The 21449-nt window shown below is 32.2% G+C and overlaps 1 protein-coding gene across 1 annotated transcript; it reads left to right on the forward strand.

The window, feature by feature from the left end:
* The first annotated feature begins 15940 nt into the window (after positions 1-15940).
* Positions 15941-21117, forward strand: LOC108336538 (cyclin-dependent kinase C-2). The gene is made up of 12 exons (XM_017573015.2): positions 15941-16188; positions 16889-16970; positions 17098-17188; positions 17296-17325; positions 17479-17588; positions 17678-17750; positions 17833-17953; positions 18065-18182; positions 19172-19311; positions 19423-19480; positions 19934-20004; positions 20195-21117. The coding sequence occupies exons 1-12, from the start codon at positions 16079-16081 to the stop codon at positions 20751-20753; spliced, it is 1563 nt and encodes a 520-aa protein (XP_017428504.2). The 5' UTR covers positions 15941-16078; the 3' UTR covers positions 20754-21117.
* The last annotated feature ends 332 nt before the right edge of the window (positions 21118-21449 follow it).

The following is a 21449-nucleotide window of genomic DNA, read 5'->3' on the forward strand; positions in this document are numbered from 1 at the left end:
TGATCGCACGCATCGTCCTTGTGCTAAAAACATTTTCTCTCTTTTAAATAAAATTACAAAAATATGTTTTAAAGGTTTAGGCACATGTGTGATCGCACGCATCGTCCTTGTGTCAAAAACCTTTTCTCTTTCTTCAAAATCCCAAAAATATGTTTTAAAGGTTTAGGCACATGTGTGATCGCACGCATCGTCCTTGTGCCAAAAACCTTTTCTCTTTCTTCAAAAAATGTCAAAAATACGTTTCAAAGGTTTAAGCACATGTGTGATCGCACGCATCGTCCTTGTGCTAAAAACCTTTTCTCTCTTTTAAATAAAATTACAAAAATATGTTTTAAAGGTTTAGGCACATGTGTGATCGCACGCATCGTCCTTGTGCTAAAAACCTTTTCATTCTCCTAAATAAAAAAGTACCCAAAAAAAATAATATAAAATCTTCAAAAACTAAAAAACATCTATTTTTCAAACTACAAACAATATCGTCTGGCCAGAACTACGTGATCCTTGATTCTCCATCAAAAGTGGAGATACGTAGGAGCAAGGCCAGTCCTTGTCAGGTTCACTTTCCCAAAAATCCAAATTTATCCAAAATCATTTCCAAACAAAATTCTCAAACAATTTCCTAAACAAAATTTCAAGCAGTTTTCTAAAAGAACTACGTACCCCTGATTTCTCACATGAGAATACGTAGGAGCAAGGTCAATCCTTGTCGGGCTTCCTGAAAAATAAAAAAAAATACATTTTTCTTTGCATCGTCTTGTAATCTTATATTCGGGGAATAATAATCATTTTGAAAACCACATCGACTTTGCACGTTTAATTAAAGGTACTGCCTTCAGGCAGACGTTGTAGGGTGCTAATACATTCCCTACACGTAACCGACTCCCTGTTGATGGTTCGGCAAGTGTACCGAATCGTTCAAGTAATAAACCGGTAAGACCGGGTATTGTTTTCCCAAGAGACTCGTAATACTAGAGAATTGTGCGATTAACAACTCATATAGACTCAAGAACATAACATCAATTTACAGAACAAGTGCAGAAAGATAAATTGATACATAATTACAAGGTTGGACTTTGGTATTGAAGGCACTTGGAAATGGAAAAGATTAGAAATGGTATGAAATGACATTCCTAAGGTTAAGTTTCACCAAGGCACGCTTGTGTATAACCAATTTTATCTCCTCTCTATCAATTTACTAAAGTCAATCCATTAAAACACTCTAGCCCCAATCCCTTAGGTGAAAGAGCCTAGGTTTTCCCTATTAAACTCCAATTCCTTGGACAATCTAACAAGCAAACCCGCATAAAAGAGCTAGGATCTTAAGACAACATGTGAATCATCTTCCATCCCTAAAATCAATGACCACAAGGACTCTTGTTTCAGTTCTAGGTTCCATCTTACGTCCCCATAATCCATGAAACCCCAAATTCAAGTCATGAACATTCCTATTACATGCAAGCTTTAAGATTGGAAATAAGAATACTAGCAATTGATAGAAAAGGCATATATATAATCAAATTAATCATCCATTACACAAGAATCCATAGGCTACAACAATCCCTAACAAAACGAATCTGGTTCTCCACTTCCATGGAGAACCCTAAAGCTTACAAACATGGAAGATGGAAGAAGAAGGAGACCCAACGGAAGAGGAGGAGATGTTCCCACAAGCTCCTCACGCCCTCCATTAGCTCCATCCGTGAAATCGCACCTCCAAAGAACCAAAGACCCCAAATGCTTCGAGACAACTTGAATAAATAGACATTTTTGACACATCAACAGCGTCACCGCTCAACTGCACCCCAGCGGCAGCCCAGCGACAGCATTCCAGAGAGCTGGCGCTCAGCTGCACGCCAGCGACAACATTCCAGAGAGCTGGCGCTCAGCTGCACAAAACTTGTACCGCTCAGCGGCAGCAGGTCGGATCAGGTGGCGCTCAGCTGCACAGGACTGTACCGCTCAGCTATAGCAAGTCGGATCAGGTGGCGCTCAGCTGCACGCCAGCTGCACCCCAGTCACAACATTCCAAAATTCTCTCTTTTTACTTGCTTTTGTGACTGGTTAAGCTCTATACATTGGTGGAGGTTCTTCTAAGCTTAATGTTACCTACAAAATAAGGGGATTAGTGATGATAATACATCAATGTAGCCTAAAACACATTTATTTAGAAAACATGACAAAAGAAGAGGATTAAACAAGTTACAAGTTAGAAAGGAGTTGATTTTGCTACTAAATTGATGCTTAAATAATGGTAAAAATTAGCATTATCACTCCCGAACTTCAATTCTCATGTTCGTAGACCATTGCCTTATCATTTTATTGTTTTTCCGTAGTTTTCCAGAATAAACTATGGTGGCGACTCCAAAATCTCTTTTTCAAACCTGCGTCGTTTCTCTTTTTTCGGATCGTCGTCCCGTCGCGATTCCGGTTGCGACATATAGTATAAAGAACTAATACTATTTTTCGTCCAAAATTTTAAATTAATTATTTTATAAGTCTTTAATTTTATAAGGTGTTTAATCTTATTTCTTTTTAATATAACTTAGTTTTATTTCCAATAAACATATTATATTTAATGATCGTCCGATCAACTACAGATCAGACAATCCATCGTTAGTCGAACACTTTCATAAACTATAATCGTGATTGAACAATTATGGAGACAGATTGAACGGTCAACTCCTTTAATACTGAACAACTTAAAGTAATAAATGACTATCACAAATTGAGTTTGGGTTGAGTTGTAATTAGGTAGTTACTAATTATAGATACACTCTCATATCTATAAATATAAGTTTGAACTAAGAAAATAGATGATTGTATTTACTTCACCGTTAATATCTAAATTATTAAACAATAAACTAACTTTGATATCATGACATCTTTTGCAAGTACTCTCAAAGCAAAAATGGACGAAGGACTACCAAAAAAACTTAGTATAAAAGATAATATTTGAATCTTTAAAATGGTTACCTAGACATTAGAGTTGATATCAACTTTTTATCCGAAACACGTATAATATAAAAATACAAATATTAATATTTATTACAAAATTATTCAAATTTGTAATAAGGATTTGATTTGCTCCATTGGATCATTGTCTTGAGACCACTAAGTTTATATATTTAAATTTGTGTAAAATGTATGAGTTTATGCACGTTACTTCTCTCCTCCACTAGTTTCAACATATTTTAACATAACTTTATATATTGATATGGTTTAACATTAAGCCATATTATTCTAGAGGAATCGAGTAGAGAAAAGTGGTTGACCCGGAAAATGATAGATTATACAATATTAATGATTAAATTAAAATATATTTTGTGGCAACATTATCACCACAGCTGGGGAAATAGCATAGTTTTTGTAGGCAAGAAAGTGAAATAACTTTATGAAATAAAATATTGAAGATTTATCTACGTTATCTTCTTTCTTCCACTGGCCCATGTGACTTTATAGGATTGCACTCAATTCATAGTGCATTATTTTAGTCTTTCAACTTTTTCAATTATGTTTTACTTTAAACTCATGAATACAGACAACAGTCATGGTTTTTCTTCCATTATCTTTCTTTGCAAATTAAATTAGTGTCACACACACACACACATATATATAAATCACCTTAAAACAAATGGGAATTCAATTTCAGTCAAAGTCAACTATCTTCCCTAAACACAATAGTTGGACTATTCATATCATGAATTGTATTGGTGGTTTAGACTTTAAAACAAACCATCTTACAGAAATGGGAAGTAAAACAATAATCAAAATATTATTTTTTTAAAATGGGAAATCTTGAAGTGCTTGTCTAAAAGGTGGTTTAAAAGTACTACTTGGTCATATTTGAGTTTTATATTGGAAAATTAAAATGTTGGATTATTTTCATATCAGAGAAAAACGTTTTTAATTACGCATTTTACAATTTAAACATTATCAGAGTTTTTATTTTATTTTTTATTTATACTTAATAATTTATTATATTCAAAGATTGATTATCATACATAATTTTATTTATTTGTTATAATGTTGCTATAAACAATAGGATAAAATGTGTTTTGCCTGCAAAATTTCAAATATGCTAAAATATGTCCTTAAAAAAATATTCACATTGTTTTAACCACCCTGAAACTTAAATATATCCTTGAATTTTTAGTAATATGATAAGTTTTTTTTACTAATACGTGAAATCTATAATTAAAAGTTATTTTGATTATATGTATGGTTAAAAATGAATTTTAAGCCTAACTCAACCCCACAAAACTGACTTATATGGTGAAGTTTGCACTTCACTTATATATTATAATTTGATTTTATCTTTAGTCGATGTGAGACTTCCAACACACCTCTTCATGTCGAGGTATAAACATCTCATTTGTGATAGTAGAAATTGAGTGGTCCGATAACGATTTGATAGCAGGTAGAATAGAAGAATAAAATGTCCACTTATAACTCGTTAGGATAGGCTTTATGGTTTTGATACATGTTAGAAGTGGACTTTAAGCCTAACTCAATCTCAAATGTATAAATAACGTTATATATGTTAATGTAGTTATTTTTGTTAAGTTTTTCAACTATCTTTATTTCGAAAAAATAAATCTAATTATATTATTATATATATATATATATATATATATATTTGTATAGGTTATAGGTAGGTATATTACATAACTTTTGCATAGTTGAACCAAACATTATGATCATCACGTTTATTCTTTTACCTTGGGATTTCACTTTTTTTTTTTAATTTAAAAAATAATGAGTATACTACTTGAAGCAACTTTTGTAATTACATGCATGTATTATTTATAAAATTTATAATCCATTATTATATTAATTTGTCATAATTATTGAATAAAAATGTATAATATATTAATTAAGGTAAATATAATTGGTATTCTTGTTGTAGATTAACTCTCAGAATTGATTTATTCAAATTAATTTATAAAACTGCTATATATACATATAATTAACAAATTTTCAGAAAAATCAAATTAGTAAACTTTCACACTATAAATATGAAGAAAAAAATATTGATAGTTTAATCAACATTTATATAGGTGGCATGTAGTAAAGTCTAAATTCATTACTAATCATTTTGTAGTATTCTTTTAATATACATCTAAAACACATTGATTTTCATAATTTATAAAAAATAATATATTTTAAAATATCAAAATCAATATAAGTTTATTCTTTCGTATCCATTTTTTGTCATTATTTATTATTATTAAGTTCCCTCTTTTTTTCTTACTTCCTTCTATGTTTTTTCTTTATAGATAGTTATTTTGTTAGGTTTGTACTTTGAAAATTTTTATGTGCAATTGTAATTTGTTTTAATTCTTTTTATAATACCAAAAAATTAACGTTTTTTTTATGTTATTTAGTATGGTTGTATGTTATTTACAAATATGTGACATTGTTTTGTGTATCATATATATGATCTAATAATTGATAAAAGAAATGTTTGTAGTGGGTTGGTGGGTGATGATGATGAAATTTGTGGTGATGATGGAGAAGCTGGTCAAATCAATGGAGGAAAAGACGAACAATAAGTAACCAAAACTTTAATATAGATTATAAATGACAATAGTGTGTATCTTATATTCTAAAAATTCTTAATATGATTAATGTTGGACAAATGAAGTTATTCTCTTTTGTAATTTGTTTGAATGTGGACAAAATATTCTCTTACATAATTACTGTCACCACTAGAATCCGACCAAGTCATTTTTTTTACCAATTATTGATTAACAATTAAATTTTTACAAATAGTAATCTACTTGCTAAATGAATATGTCATTGAGTATTCGAATTGTTCTAATGAGAATTTTTTATATTAGTTAAATAAGGATGTGAATATAAATAATATATAATTTTTTTAAATTAGATATTGAAACATGATGAATATGTATATATTTGTTTTGTCTTCATTTTTATATTTTTTTAAATAATAAAATATTTTAAATTTATTAAGTAATTTTACAATAGATATATATTAATCTTTTAGTTTTGTAACTTATTTATAATAAACATATTTAATCTATTTTACAATTATTTCACATTTATTTAATTGTTACTTCATAATGTCATACTTTTTTTATTGTAACTTTTATTCTATTTATACAAAAATATTGAATTAATGTTTGGAATAGTAAAAGGGCAAATAAAATGTAAAAAGATATTAATATACTTATTTTTCTAATAAGACGAATATGAGATAAAAATTTGTATCCGTTGAATATGAGGATGAATTTTTACTAAAGTAAAATGTGGATGAGACAATCAAACTCTTAATAATTTTATCACATTCATCTTTAATAAACTTAAACATCCATTACTTTATTGAGTGATGTGGGTATATGTAAGGGTTGATAGATTATTTTGTACTCTTGATGCACTCTTACAAATTCTACAATAAAAAAAAACAATACATATTTATATAAAAAAAATTATTTAAATTTAATGATAAGTAAAATGAAGAAATAATATTATGGATTTGTTTTAGATAATAAGATTCACTTTTAGGACAAATATCAATTTTATAGAAAGAAATGTAATGTGATTTATCTAAGTGGTTGGTTGTAAAGTCTGCTCATTACTAACATAAGAGTCCAATAAAATTATTAAAAATCTTAGAGAGAGTCACATAAATATCTATTAATCGATTAAAGAAAAAACAAACTTTAAGGACTTGTTAACATTATGAGATAACAAGGCAACTAATGAGAAGACTATAATAATTATATACATGTATAATGTATCATTTAATTTAATAACTAATGTATTAAAAAAACAAGATATTACTTATAAAATAAGTAAAATAAAATAAGAAGTTTCACTTGTTTAGATGTTAAAAAAAGACAAAACTTACACGTCACAAATATGATGATATCTTAACAATGATATAATATTCAAAATTTATATCTAGAAAACATGAGAATAATTTAATACAGTAACTTTGGTAGCAAATTGGATAAGATTATAAAATAAAAATGTAATTGCGATCTATCTATTGCCATTACATATTAAAAAATGGAAAGAAAATAATTTAGGAAATTGAGAATAGGGTATAGATATCTTCATACAAATCATGTTATTAATATTTCTTTAAGGTATAAGTGTGACATCTAATTGAATAACATATAACTACTAAAAGAAATAATGCATATTTAATATTTAAAAATAAACTATTCAAAATATTTGATGTTACTATGATTATTTGAAGTATGACTATAATGTTAAAAATGTATACAAAACTTCTATACAACTAAGAAATACTTAAAAAAACAAAGAACAATCAAGTTCTTCAAAAAGACTAAACACAACTAGATCATTTGGAACTAAAATGCTACATTACCTTCATTCTATCTAGATTACCTGCTACTACATTATCTTTTCATATTATTTATAGTGATCATTGCAAAAGAAAGAAACACATATACAAAACAATCTAAAAGAAGGATAAGCTAATATGCAAAAGAAGTATTCATAAAATAGACATAGAGATGTTATCACACATAACTCATTCGTAACAACAATTATATCTCATATATAGCCTCATGATAGACTCAATGATATGATTTGGATATATTGACATCAGACTCTGATGAGTTATTGATGATGCCCAATTTAACTTGTTAGCCGTTGCTAGGACTCGGGTTCAATCCCCAAATCCCCGGCAACGGCGCCAAAAACTTGTTAGCTCAAAAAATACTTGTTGGGCTCGATTTCGGCAAGTGCACCGAATCGTTCAAGTAATAAACCGGTAAGAATGGGTATCGTTTTCCCAAGAGACTCGTAATACTAGAAAATTGTGCGATTAACAACTCATATAAACTCAAGAACATAACATCAATATACAGAACAAGTGCAGAAATGTAAATTCATACATAATTACAAGGTTGGACTTTGGTATTGAAGACACTTGGAAATGGAAAAGACTAGAAATGATATGAAATGACATTGCTAAGGCTAGTTTTCACCAATGCACTCTTGTGTGACCAATTTCGTCTCCTCTCTATCAATTTACTAAAGTCAATCCACTAAAACACTCTAGCCCTAATTCCTTAGGTGAAAGAGCCTAGGTTTTCCTAATCAAATCCCAATTCCTTGGCAATCTAACAAGCAAAACCCGCATTAAAGAGCTGGGATCTAAGACAACATGTGAATCATCTTCCATTCCTAGAATCAATGAACCACAAGGACTCCTATTTCAGTTCAAGGTTTCATCTTACGTTCCCATAATCCATAAAACCCCAAAATCAAGTCATGAACGTTCCCATTACATGCAAGCTTTAAGATTGGAAACAAGAATACTAGCAATTGATAGAAAAGGCATATATAAATTCAAATCATTCAACAATTACACAAGAATTCAAAGGCTACAACTAATCCCAACAAGATGGGTTTGGTTCTCCATTTCCATGGAGAACTTTAAGCTTACAAACATGGAAGATGGAAGAAGAAGGAGACCCAAAGGAAGAGGAGGAGATGTTCCCACAAGCTCCTCACGCCCTCCATGAGCTCCAGCCGTGAAATCACACCTCCAAAGAACCAAAGACCCAAACCCCTTCGCGTTTCTGGGTTAAATAAGCTGGATCTGACACATCAGCAAAAGTCGCGCCCGGGCGCCCTCTCAGTCGCGCCCCGGCGCGAGCCTCTCGGAAAAAGTCGCGCCTGGGCGCCCCATTTCTCACGCCCGGGCGCAAGCTTCTCGCAAAAAGTCGCGCCCGGGCGCCCCTTTTTCATGCCCGGGCGCGACCAGCACACAAAACTGGCACCTGGTCACTTTTCTGTGCAAAAACTGGCCCTGGTGCAGTCGCGCTTGGGCGCCCCTCAGCTAGGGAGGGCCCGGGCCTGACTTTTCAGCACTGCATCATTTTCACTTTTTCTGCAGATCTGCTCGCTTCTAGTGGTTGGTTCAGCCTTAGACATTGTTGGAGAGTCTTCCAAGCTCATTTTTAGCTACAAAATAAGGGATTATTGATGAAAGTACATCAAAGTAGCCAAAAACACAATTATTTAGAAAATAAGACAAAACAAGAGGATTAAGCAAGTTATAAGTAAGAAAGGAGTTGATTTTGCCATTAAAATGATGCTTAAAATATGGTATAATTTAGCATTATCAAAATACCCCCAAACTTACAACTTTGCTTGTCCTCAAGCAAAAGTACTTCACCTAGCAAATAATTCAATCACAATGGTCTAGCAACTTTAAGCACACTTTCAATCAATTAAACAAAATCAATCATGCTTGCTCAACTTATAAATCACATTCAAGAGACAATATAGTCTTAGCAAGCTAAACTTCAATCATGGTGCTCACAAATTAAAAGTCACAAGATAGATGCAAATGATAGATCAACAAACATGGCAAGATGTTTTCAATGAGTGCATGGAACGAATCCTCACCAAGGAAAGTGTTTCACTCAAGCACAATGGTGTATAAGGATGTGTGTCTAACTCTCAACTATCACAATGTTACACAAATCAACTTTGTCTTTCGTTTCAACAATTTCAAACACATTAACAAACAAGTTACATCACAAGGACTTTTTGAAGCTTGTATTGTGGCTGGGCTAAGAAGAAAAATTGGTTTTTTTTTCGGACAACAAAGTACCTTGAGCCAAGAGATCAAACAATTTGATTCATGATGTATCATAGTCTCTCTTTTGCTCCAAAATTGAATAAACCACTCTCAACTTATTTCCCAACTCTTTTTCATTGAATTCATGTTTTTGTTTTTCTTCCTCTTTCTTCTTTTTCTTTCTTTTTAACTCAACTTATTATTTTTCTCAATGCTCCCCTTTTGACAAGAACTCCCCCAAACTTAAACCATTCTCCTCATTCTAACATATATGTTCATCTTTTCTCAAGGTAAGGAGGTTAAGGATATTTCAATAAGCTTAAGGTTTTAGGAATGAGAAAGTTTTCTTTAAGGTTCAAAGGTTATACATTGGCTTTTAGGCTCAAAATGTAGAAGAGGTGGAAGAACAAGATGGCCTTAATCATTTGTAACATGCAAGTAAATAGTTCAAATAGAGAAACTTAGGCAAAATCAACTGTGATTCCAAAGTAATATCATTCAACAATAAACTCTGAGGCACAACATCTCACAGGTTTACACAGGGTTCCAGAATTTGATAAACATCATGCCAAGAATATTGATCACAATTAAAACCAAGCATCTATCTAAACAGATACAAGCAACCACAATCTCTGTTCAACAAGCTCAACCACATAATCTCAATCAGATTTTCAAAGTAATTCTCAGGGATAAAGAGCAAACACAACAAATTTGTATTCAATTCAAGCATAGAAAATGATTCACTCAAATCACCAAACCAATTGCACAAGAACTATCCACAAGGCAAGTAAAAAAGAAATCAAAAACACAAAAGCTGAAATCAAATAAAACAAGAAATTAAAACTGAAAAAACCGATTAAAATGGACTCTTTGCATCTCCAGCAGTGTAGGACACTATCTTCACTTTCATCTGCAACATCTTCCTCCAACAGTAGCTTATACTCCGCAACTGCTCCACCTCCCCATCAGTAGGGGCCTGGCCCCCAGGCCATGCTACACGAGCAACAAAATCTTCAAGCCATACATTGCTCAGCTCATGCATGCCCCAAAGGATGACCACTAGTGGTTTTGACACCTTTAAAGTTCTAAGAAAGATGTTATCTTGCACAAAGTGAGCTCAAAGTGAAATTAGTATTCCATAGTCAACAACTGAATAGAAATGTCCAAAAACACACTAAAAGGAACGTGTGAAAGAGTGCAAAGAAAAGGAAAGCTCAGAATCAACAATAAAAACTAGGTACATAACCAGTTTTTAAGGTGTTGGGCATCATATCAATTTTTCGCTTAAGCTAAACAATTTTCGCTTAAGCTAAACATGTTTCGCTTAAGCTAAAATTGTTTCGCTTAAGCTAGATTTGCAGTAGAAATTTTTCGAACTTGTTCCAGTGGGTACCCCAATTTTTAGCCTAAATCTCGCCCAGACGATTTAGTTTTAGCTTAAGCGAAACTATTCCAGTGAGCACCTTAATTTCAAATTCAGTTCTCGCCTAAGCGAATCTTCTTTAGCCTAAGCGAAACTATCAGCAAAACTTATTTTTCAGTTCTCTGCATATCTCGCCCAAGCGAGAAAGTTTAGCCTAGGCGAAAATAATGCAGATTCTTGCGAGATTGGCCACTCACCCTATGATTTTTTTTTCTACACCTTCATTTAATGCACTAACACACAAAACAAGCTAAAACTAACATAATACACTTATACAAACCACAAAAACAACATTACAACTCAAAAATCACGAAAATGCAACCAAACACAACATACATAACATAAACCAATAATGCAAATGACACAAAAATGACACAAACATAAGTAAAAAGGGTAAGAAAATTGGGTTGCCTCCCAAAAACGCTTGTTTAACGTCATTAGCTTGACGATTTACTCAATGAAGTGCAAATGTTGTTGTTGGTGTGCTCCTTTCACCAACTCTTCTTGAATCACGTTCTAGTCACCAAATCAACTCTCATAGCATAAGAATCTTCATTGTAACCCTTCCACTACCTTGACATCTTTAAATACTCATCAAATGGTGGTGGTGACTAGTCTTTCTCTTTTGTTTCTCCCTTTCTTCTTCTACTTTCACTTAGTACTTGGAGCATACACAAGAAAGGGAGAATTTGGGGCAGTTTGTTATGCTCAAGCTAGTTGTCTCCTTGTGTCCTATAGTTCCTTCACCCTTAGGGTCTACATGATGCTTTGGAGGCTGCAGTCCTCCTTATGTGAACATCTCCCTGCATACACTTAAACACAACTAGGCTAAAGCCACAAATTAGCCTAAATAAAAGTGAAAATCTATTTACAACAAAAGAGTTAGTTCTATATACAAAATCAAGTCTACATAAGTTGGAAACCTCACAAAAGTCTAGTATTGACACGAGTCCCCGGCAGCGGCGCCAAAAACTTGTTAAACTCTTTGGCAAGTGCACCAAATCGTTCAAGTAATAAACCGTGGTAAGACCAGGTATCGTTTTCCCAAGAGACTCGTAATACTAAAAAATTGTGCGATTAACAACTCATATACACTCAAGAACAACTCATCATTTAAGAATATGTGCAAAAAGATAAATTCACAAGTAATTACAAGGTTGGACTTTGGTATTGAAGGCACTTGAAAATGGAAAAGACTAGAAATGGTAGGAAATGACATTGTTAAGGTTAGTTTTCACCAATGCACTCTTGTTTATAACCAATTTCATCTCCTCTCTATCAATTTACTAAAGTCAATCCACTAAAACACTCTAGCCCTAATCCCTTAGGTGAAAGAGCCTAGGTTTTCCTTATCAAACTCCAATCCCTTGGACAATCTAACAAGCAAACCCGCATTAAGAACTAGGATCTAAGACAACATGTGAATCATATCCCATCCCTGGCTCAATGACCCACAAGGACTCTTGTTTCAGTTCAAGATTTCATATCCCATCCCTGGCTCAATGAAACCCCAAAATCAAGTCATGAACGTCCCCATTACATGCAAGCTTTAAGATAAGAAACAAGAATACTAGTAATAGATAGAAAAGGCATTTATAAATACGAAACAATCATTCATTACACAAGAGTTCATAGGCTACATCTAACCCTAACAAGATGAATCTGGTTCTCCATTTCCATGGAGAACCCTAAAGCTTACAAACATGGAAGATGGAAGAAGAAGGAGACCCAAAGGAAGAGGAGGAGATGTTCCCACAAGCTCCTCACGCCCTCCATGAGCTCTAGACGTGAAATCGCGCCTCCAAAGAACCAAAGACCCGTTTTCTTTCTGCCTCGTGAGTATATATACTGCCCGAATTCTCGCTTAAGCTAAATTATTCTCGCTTAAGCGAAAATGAACTTGTTGGAGAAGATAGTCATTCTCGCTTAAGCTAAATTATTCTCGCTTAAGCGAAAATGACTTTTTCAGCAATGACTTCCTGGATCACCGAGGCTCTTCAATGTAATGCAGGATCTTCCTAACATCGAAATAGATCAAAAAACAAGGGATTATAGTATTATTTACGTAATGTAGCCCAAAATATAGATAAATACTAAAACTAAATAAAAGAGAGGATTTAAGCAAGTAATAAGCTAAAGAAGAGTTGATTTTGCTACTAAAATGATGCTTAGATAATGGTAAGAATTAGCATTATCAACGAGTAGAACCTAAAAGCCCACTCGCTCAACGACCATATAGCTCGCCCAATGAATTTGTTATTGTAACACAGATTTAAATTCTCTCAAAAGTCACCAACGAGTCTTGTCTCGCTCAGTCACTACCAAGTGAGTGAGCTTTCTGACTTTGTCTTCACCTAAGGAATATATTCTTGCTCAACGACCACCAAGTCAGTAGCTCTCTGACTTTGACTTCACCTAGTGAGTATATTCTCGCTTAGTGACAATTAAGTCAGTAGCTCTCTAACTTTGACTTCACCTAACGAGTATATTCTTGCTTAGTGACCACTAAGTTAATAGTTCACTGACTTTGGCTTTGCCCAACGAGTATATTTTCGTCTAACAAGTATTTGACTTTGCCTAGCGAGTATATTCTCACCCAACATGTCTACATAATTCTGTAAAACATAATTTTGTAGATTTATGCCATTCGAGTCTTGTCAAACAGTTCAACAACTATTACAAATGTCAAAAACATATTAAATTTGAAATTATACTACCTTCACTAATTCAAACAACATAATTTGTAATATGAATCAAGCAACATTCATAATTTCATCATACAATTCAACACCTTATCCTCAATCCCACGACTCAATCAACGTACAAACATACAATTAACAAAAGAATCCTAAATCCCTTCATGATGTTCTATCTGTACTTGGAACAACATAAAAACAATCACGACATATCATTAGAATCATTGGTCAACAAAAACTCGTATAAAAAACTCAAACACTTCATGCGAACCAAAATAATTGCATGCACAATAAGAATATATAAACCAAGAAAAGAGGAAAAAACCAACTTTCTTTATTAAAAAACTGATCGAACAAAATTGAAAAATTTGTTATAATGATCACTTGAGCGTCTCCAATGTTTAAATAAATAAACATAAGGTAAAAAAACCTATAGAAAACTAAGAAAGTCTAAAAGAAAGATTTTTAAAAAAAATATTATTTTTAAATAATAAAACTCGTTTATAAAGAATCTATTTACAATTTAAATTTTTATATATTAAAATTATAAAGTCCGACTAATTTAAATGCACGGTTATTTTTAAATTATAATTTTTCCTATTCTTACTATCAATGCCAACTTGTATCATATGATTTACTAAATGACATATCATTGACTAATCCTTTGAAATTATTCTATAATTCTTAACAGGATTACCCATATTTTAATTCTTCATTTGATCTTAAGATTAATAATACAAGTGGTTCTTGGAAAATTTATTCATGAATTATTTAAATGTTTGATTATCAATTATTTTTTAATCTAATCTCAAATATTTCACGTTTTTACCATACAACATGAAATTAACCTTTTAAATACTAAAACATATATTCAGTCTTGATGTTAACTTTATATTGATGAATTTAGTTAATATAATAACTGAAATTAAAGATAAAGTATAATTTAACGTCAATAAAAATAGCTCCAAACTAAAAAAAAAATCCAAATTTTTATTTGGTGGATCAAATTAGATATGAAATTTAAAATGTAGCACCCAGAGGATCTCGAGAGTTCAATATTAATTTTATATATGAAATATAACAATGGTCTGTACAGTATTTGTACTTTCGTATTCTTTATTAATAAACTATCAATAAAAGCATAAGCACTTGATTTTAATATTTGATCATTTTTAGTGTCTATGATCAATCGTAAGAGTGAATTAAACTCTTATTTAAATAAATGGTAAAAATACAGTAGTAAAATAATTATATATTGTCCTTTTTTTTAAAACATGAAATAAGAAGGTATAATATTTTGAAGTTCAGTTTTACTATCAAGACTTTTAATCTTCTAAAGGTCATCAATTAATTGCCATTATATAAAAATTTATTAAAAATAAAATAAAATAAAAGATATGAAGCATAAAAAGACAACACTACACTTCTAAAATATAATCACACTATCTTCTAAACATGATAATATACGTTGTTTGTTATTCTATCTTTTCAAAATATTTTCCTTGCTTTAATAAAATAATTGTAAATAATTCAGTAAAATATTTTTTTTATATAAAAAAAACAATTTTAGGACTTAAAAATAACCTCTTATTTTGGAAAATTGAAAAAAGTAGGTTTTCTTAAATGACTTTTAAATTATCACATTAAAGAGTTTATAGATTATTTTTAAAAATAAAAAGATTTTTATATTATCATTTAATTGTTTTTTTTCCACAATTAGTTTTTTTTCTTTAGTACCTATTTTAAAAAATGTAGTGTCTCGTTATAATTTGCACCAATCGAGTTAACTCGGTGATGTGGTAATACCATATACTTATAATAATAATAATTATTATTATTATTATTTTTATTTTTATAATTAAAATAACAAAGATTAATTTACAAATACAAAATACTTTTATAATAAAATGTTATACTATTTTGATAAATATGTATAATAGATCATTAAACAGTATTGATTTTTTTTTAAATCAAATCTCACATAACGTGAGATTGCTATTGATATAAATAGAGTAAAATACATAAAAAGATATGTATCAAATATTACAATTGTAATTTTTCTAGTCTAAAAACTTATATATATTATAATCAAACTAATAATACTTACAGTTAAGTCATACTAATATATATTATTTGATTCTTTTATTAAATGGAAAATAGACTTGAACAATAAAATCAAAATTAAAGATATATTCTTCTGAAAATTACTTATATCTTTACAACTCCTATATCAGAATTTTATCTTTACAGGCTTTATTATTTGATTTGTGGGTAATTTTCGGGAAATTTCGCGCGCGAGAAACCCTAAGCGGAACCCTGATTCATTCGATTCGCTGTTGAATCCGAATTTGGAACTTGGAAGATTAGGGAGCAATGGCTATTGCAGCTCCAGGGCAATTGAACGTTAATGAATCGCCCACTTGTGGATCCAGAAGTGTCGATTGCTTCGAGAAACTGGAGCAAATTGGCGAAGGCACATATGGGTTGGTTTTCAATTTCTGTACTGCTTAAGCTTTACATTATTTTTGGGTTGTCTTTTTTAATATGGAAGTTGAAAATGTATGTTCTCAATTATAACAAAGCGTGTTTACTATGCAACACTCTATTGGAACAATCCCATATATTTTGTTAAGCTGGCCTGAAATTCAAAGCAACTTAAACCTGAACATTTAGGGGTCTTGATCTTGAGCACCTATCTCTTATCAATCAGAACATTTTAGAGTGAAGAAATCGTTATAGTTATTTATTGGTGGGTGCTTTGGGGTTTAATTGTTATATATCCTCTTTTTTTAAAATTTATTTATTGGTTCCATGTTTTAAAATTGTGATCACCGTTTCAGTTTTGTTGGCAATCCTTGATGTTGTGTGAAATTGTGAAAAAATGTGGCTGATGGGACCGCATTTCAGTTGCAATGTGGTTGCTAGGACCCTATAACCTCGATCTATTTTCTATGGTTTAGTTGGCTATTACTCTTGTGCAATTTGTTTTCTTATGTTCCCTTGCTCTCTTTCTCTGTGCAGTAGATTTTTTCACCGCATTAATTTCTTCTATGGAGATAGCTTCCAACTTCATCACGCATAAAATGTCATCTAGTTGTAGCATTGTTCACATCAATGTCATCCGCTTCCTTTCTGATGCATTCTGAAGTGAATTGATATACCTTCATACATTTATGCTTGCAGTCAGGTTTACATGGCTAAAGAGATCAAAACTGGTGAAATTGTTGCTCTGAAGAAAATACGTATGGACAATGAGAGAGAGGGGGTATATCTTTGATTAAAAAAATTCATAATTTATCACATTCCATTCAGTGGACCTAAATCAGAAGTTACAGCACGTTCTGTTGGTACAAATTTTGCTCTGAACTGTGTTGTTAATTTTGCCATTGCAGTTTCCTATAACTGCTATACGAGAAATCAAAATTCTTAAGAAACTACATCATGAAAATGTGATCAAGCTGAAAGAAATTGTGACTTCTCCAGGTACCCTTTTTCAAGATCTAAATTAGCTTCATTATCAAATTTAGACGACTTAGAATTTAAAAGTTTGTTTTATTTATACATCTAGAATGTTATTTTTTTTCTTTCAGGTCCTGAGAAAGATGAACAGGGGAGGCAAGGCAAGTCATTCATTCTTGTATGAGCCCGACTGCTGGGCAGTATCATTACTATGCTTTGTAGTTCTAGTGTGTGAATATTTCCATCAATTTGCTTTGGGGTTAGCATACTAACCCTAGTTTGTCCGCTTTTTATTCTTGTTTTTGGGATTGCAGATGGTAACAAATATAGAGGTGGCATCTATATGGTCTTTGAATACATGGACCATGATTTAACAGGCCTTGCTGACCGACCTGGGATGAGATTTACAGTTCCCCAAATTAAGGTATTACTGTTAATACCAAGTTTTATTTCATATATTAATAGTTGCTTGTTTTATTGTTATCTGAATGGTGTTTCACTTCCTTTCGTAAGTGTTACATGAGACAACTGTTGACGGGGCTTCACTATTGTCATGTAAATCAAGTACTCCATCGTGATATCAAAGGTCTGTATATTGAAAAGATTGTTTTAGTTTAGGATGTAAAATTTTATTATTCTTATTTTATGTATTTTTTTTTCTGTTGCAGGCTCAAATCTTCTTATAGACAACGAGGGAAACCTTAAGCTTGCAGATTTTGGACTAGCACGATCGTTTTCTAATGACCAAAATGCTAATCTTACAAATCGTGTCATTACATTATGGTACAGGTAATTACCAAAATGCTGATAAAAACGTTATGCTATAGGTAATTAATGTCATCTTTTGTCATGAGTTATGATTGGACGATGGATATTTTGAGTGTTTTTTTATATATGTAGACCTCCTGAGTTGCTGCTTGGGACAACAAAGTATGGGCCTGCTGTAGATATGTGGTCAGTTGGGTGCATTTTTGCTGAGCTTCTTCAAGGGAAGCCTATCTTTCCTGGAAAAGATGAGGTTAGTAATATTCTATATATGATAAGTTGAGAGAAATTAGAAGCTAAATTGATGACTGATTGATGTGATATTGAGTGCAACGGACTAGTTATGGTTTTATCTTGTATTATTATCAGCGAGCTTATGCATAAATGGTATCGAGAAGAGATTCTTTACATTGTAGCTCATCATATTCAGTGTCTTGATACTTGCCACAAGCATAAACTACCTTACTGTTTCATTAAAATAAATTTTTATTTATTTCGTTTGATTTTAAATATAAGCATTTCGCTGAAAGTTAATTTTAGGTTAAATTAAAAATAAAAAATTTAGTCCTCACCTGTGACTCCAGTTTTTTTTGTAGTCCCTGTAATTAAAAAGTTAGTCTTCACTTGTGACACCAGTTTTCGTTGTAGTCCCTGCATGTAAAAACTCGACATATTGTTCTACATTCCATACAGTAATTGGTCTCTGCAGTTTGCTAAAGTTAGTACAAGTGTTAGATATATATTTTTTTATTGAGGGACAACAACAGAAAAATTTCGTGTGTCAGGTGTAGATATCAATATTTATAATTTTTTTTTCTCATATAGGGATGAAAACAAAGTATATTTTTTGTATAAGAATTAAAACTAAATAAAGTATCTAATATAGATTACAAATTTACTACCAATTAAATATCAGGGTTTCATTTGTAAATATTTTTCATGTAGGGACTCAAATGTAGAGTGTTTCCCTGCAGAAACTGAAATGGACAAGTGTTAGGACTTGAGTCTAAATTTTTATTTAAAGGTGATTTATATTTTTATCATCAAGAAAAGATGAAATGCTAATGATGATGTCTGTGTACATTGCTGGATCTAACCTGCCCAATACTTTGGAAATATAGTCATTACGTTGCATTACACTCCTGATCTTTTTTTTTTAAATACATGACATTACTGTATATCCTCGTGATAAATTTTTTTCCAGCTTAAATGTAATGCCGGCTTTGTTTGTAACCATTGTAGCCAGAACAATTAAATAAAATATATGAGCTGTGTGGAGCACCAACTGAAATCAACTGGCCTGGGGTTTCTAAGATACCTTATTATAATAAATTTATGCCAACAAGGCCAATGAAAAGACGTTTGAGGGAAGTTTTCCGGCAGTAAGTATCAAAATATACATGCTTTTCTATCCACCAGAAAAGCTAACCTGTATTTCATTTCCTGGGATTTTTTTTATATTTTTAAATAGCTTGTTTCCCTATGACTTACAGTTTTGATCATCATGCTCTGGAGTTGTTGGAGAAGATGTTGACACTTGATCCAGCACAGGTATCATTTCTTCACTTATAAGTCTGATTTATTAATTATTAAATAATCTTGAATTTTTATTTTACAGGGTTCAAATGCCTGTTTTTCGTAGTTTTATTTTTTATCGCTCCATCTATGTTATTTTGACATGGTTAACTGTATCTACAATAGCTGGCTTGTTTTATTATATCATGGATGTTGACAAAAATCTCAGTAAACTTAAGAGAAAAGTGCTATGCGTCTGGTTTTTCCTTTGTGAAAAACGGAAAAACATCAATGGCAGTGCTTGCTGGTTCAGACGAATTCTGTAAAGTAATTATCTATGTGCTGTAATTGATAAATATGAAGTTGTGTTGGCGTAACCTGAAAAATTTTTGTAAGCAAAAAATGTAAGCGAAGTAATTATTTTCCACTTGTTTACGTGATTTTATGACGATTAATTATTTTTTGTGTTTGTCGATTTGATTTCTTCAGAGAATTACTGCGAAAGATGCACTTGATGCTGAGTATTTCTGGACAGATCCATTACCATGTGACCCCAAGAGGTAAGAACTTCCATGTATTTTAGTTACTTATTTTCAGAATGCCACTTTTTGCGTGAAACTATGTCTTCTTAATAGGAATAAATATCTTCTCATTCACTCCTTTTCCTTTCCTTTTTACTTTATTGTTTCTACTCGACTAATCGTTTTCTGGTCGATACTTTTCAACTTCCTACTCTTATGTACGGCTTAGTTTGCCCAAGTACGAGTCATCACATGAGTTTCAGACAAAGAAAAAGCGCCAACAGCAACGGCAAAATGAAGAAATGGCTAAGCGTCAGAAAATGCAGCACCCACAGCAGCACAGTCGTCTTCCCCCCATTCAGCAGCCCGGACAACATGGTCAAATGCGGTCAGGACCAAACCAACAGATTCATGGCTCTCAACCCCCAGTTGCTGCAGGACCCACTCATCATTATGGGAAACCTAGAGGTCCATCTGGTGGACCAGGAAGATATCCTCCCAACGGGAACCAAGGCGGAGGATACAATCACCCAAATCGAGGAGGTCAAGGTGGTGGTTATGGCACTGGACCTTATCCTCCTCAAGGGCGGGGGGCACCTTATGGGTCCAATAACATGCCTGGTGGCGGTCCTCGCGGTGGCGGTGGCGGTGGTGGTGGCAGTGGGTATGGAGTTGGAGCTCCAAATTATCCCCAACAAGGTGGTCCATATGGGGGTTCAGCAGCTGGTCGTGGCTCGAACATGATGGGTGGAAACCGCAATCAACAACAGTATGGTTGGCAGCAGTAAATATACTTTCTTACGATGATCAATATTAGCACTATGATTTGGCAATACCCTGATAAATTTGAGACAGATCTGACTATTAATGGATCAAGCTATTTAGAAGAAGATATGAGATCTGACGTCTATGTTTTGTATATTATTGAGATATACTATTCTCATTAAGTACCTGGAAACCTTTGTGATGCGTGCATGCACCTTCAGTAATGTTTGGTGCTCCTAATCATAAGGGCTCCACAAAAGAAGAGTGAACCTCCGATTTTTTAGTTTTTTTTTCTCTATACTCATTGAATCCTGTGCATTATGTATGGATGATAGCAGCATACTTCAAAATGTGTTATAAGCAGCTGCTTACTGATTCTTTTCAGAATACTTGTACAACTTTTTGTTAGTTTTATACTTTAGTATGACAGGCACGATATGTAGTAATAAATAAATAAATAGGCTCAATATGGATGGTTATGGTGGGGTAGGGAACTGAAATTAATGAATTACGATAGATTGTGGAAGAAGTAAACAAATTTCAAAGGAGAAGAAGTGGGGAAGAATGGAACCTGTGGAATTCTGTCATTTGTTTTTCTATTGTTCATCATGCAAGGAGCTACTTTCTACTTTCTAATTAGTGCCATTATTTGATTTTATTTTCTTGAATGACAGCTTTGTAACAGAGGTTTACTCCACTGATATAATTCTAATACAGTA

Source organism: Vigna angularis, chromosome 7, assembly GCF_016808095.1.
Source record: "Vigna angularis cultivar LongXiaoDou No.4 chromosome 7, ASM1680809v1, whole genome shotgun sequence".
NCBI lineage: Eukaryota > Viridiplantae > Streptophyta > Magnoliopsida > Fabales > Fabaceae > Vigna > Vigna angularis.

Excerpts from the sequence above, each read along its gene's own strand:
- LOC108336538 (XM_017573015.2), top strand. The coding sequence starts at position 16,079 with ATGGCTATTGCAGCTCCAGGGCAATTGAACGTTAATGAATCGCCCACT. Across the intron at positions 16,971-17,097 it reads TGGACAATGAGAGAGAGGGG|TTTCCTATAACTGCTATACG; the intron begins GTATATCTTTGA and ends TTGCCATTGCAG. Across the intron at positions 19,481-19,933 it reads TGACACTTGATCCAGCACAG|AGAATTACTGCGAAAGATGC; the intron begins GTATCATTTCTT and ends TGATTTCTTCAG.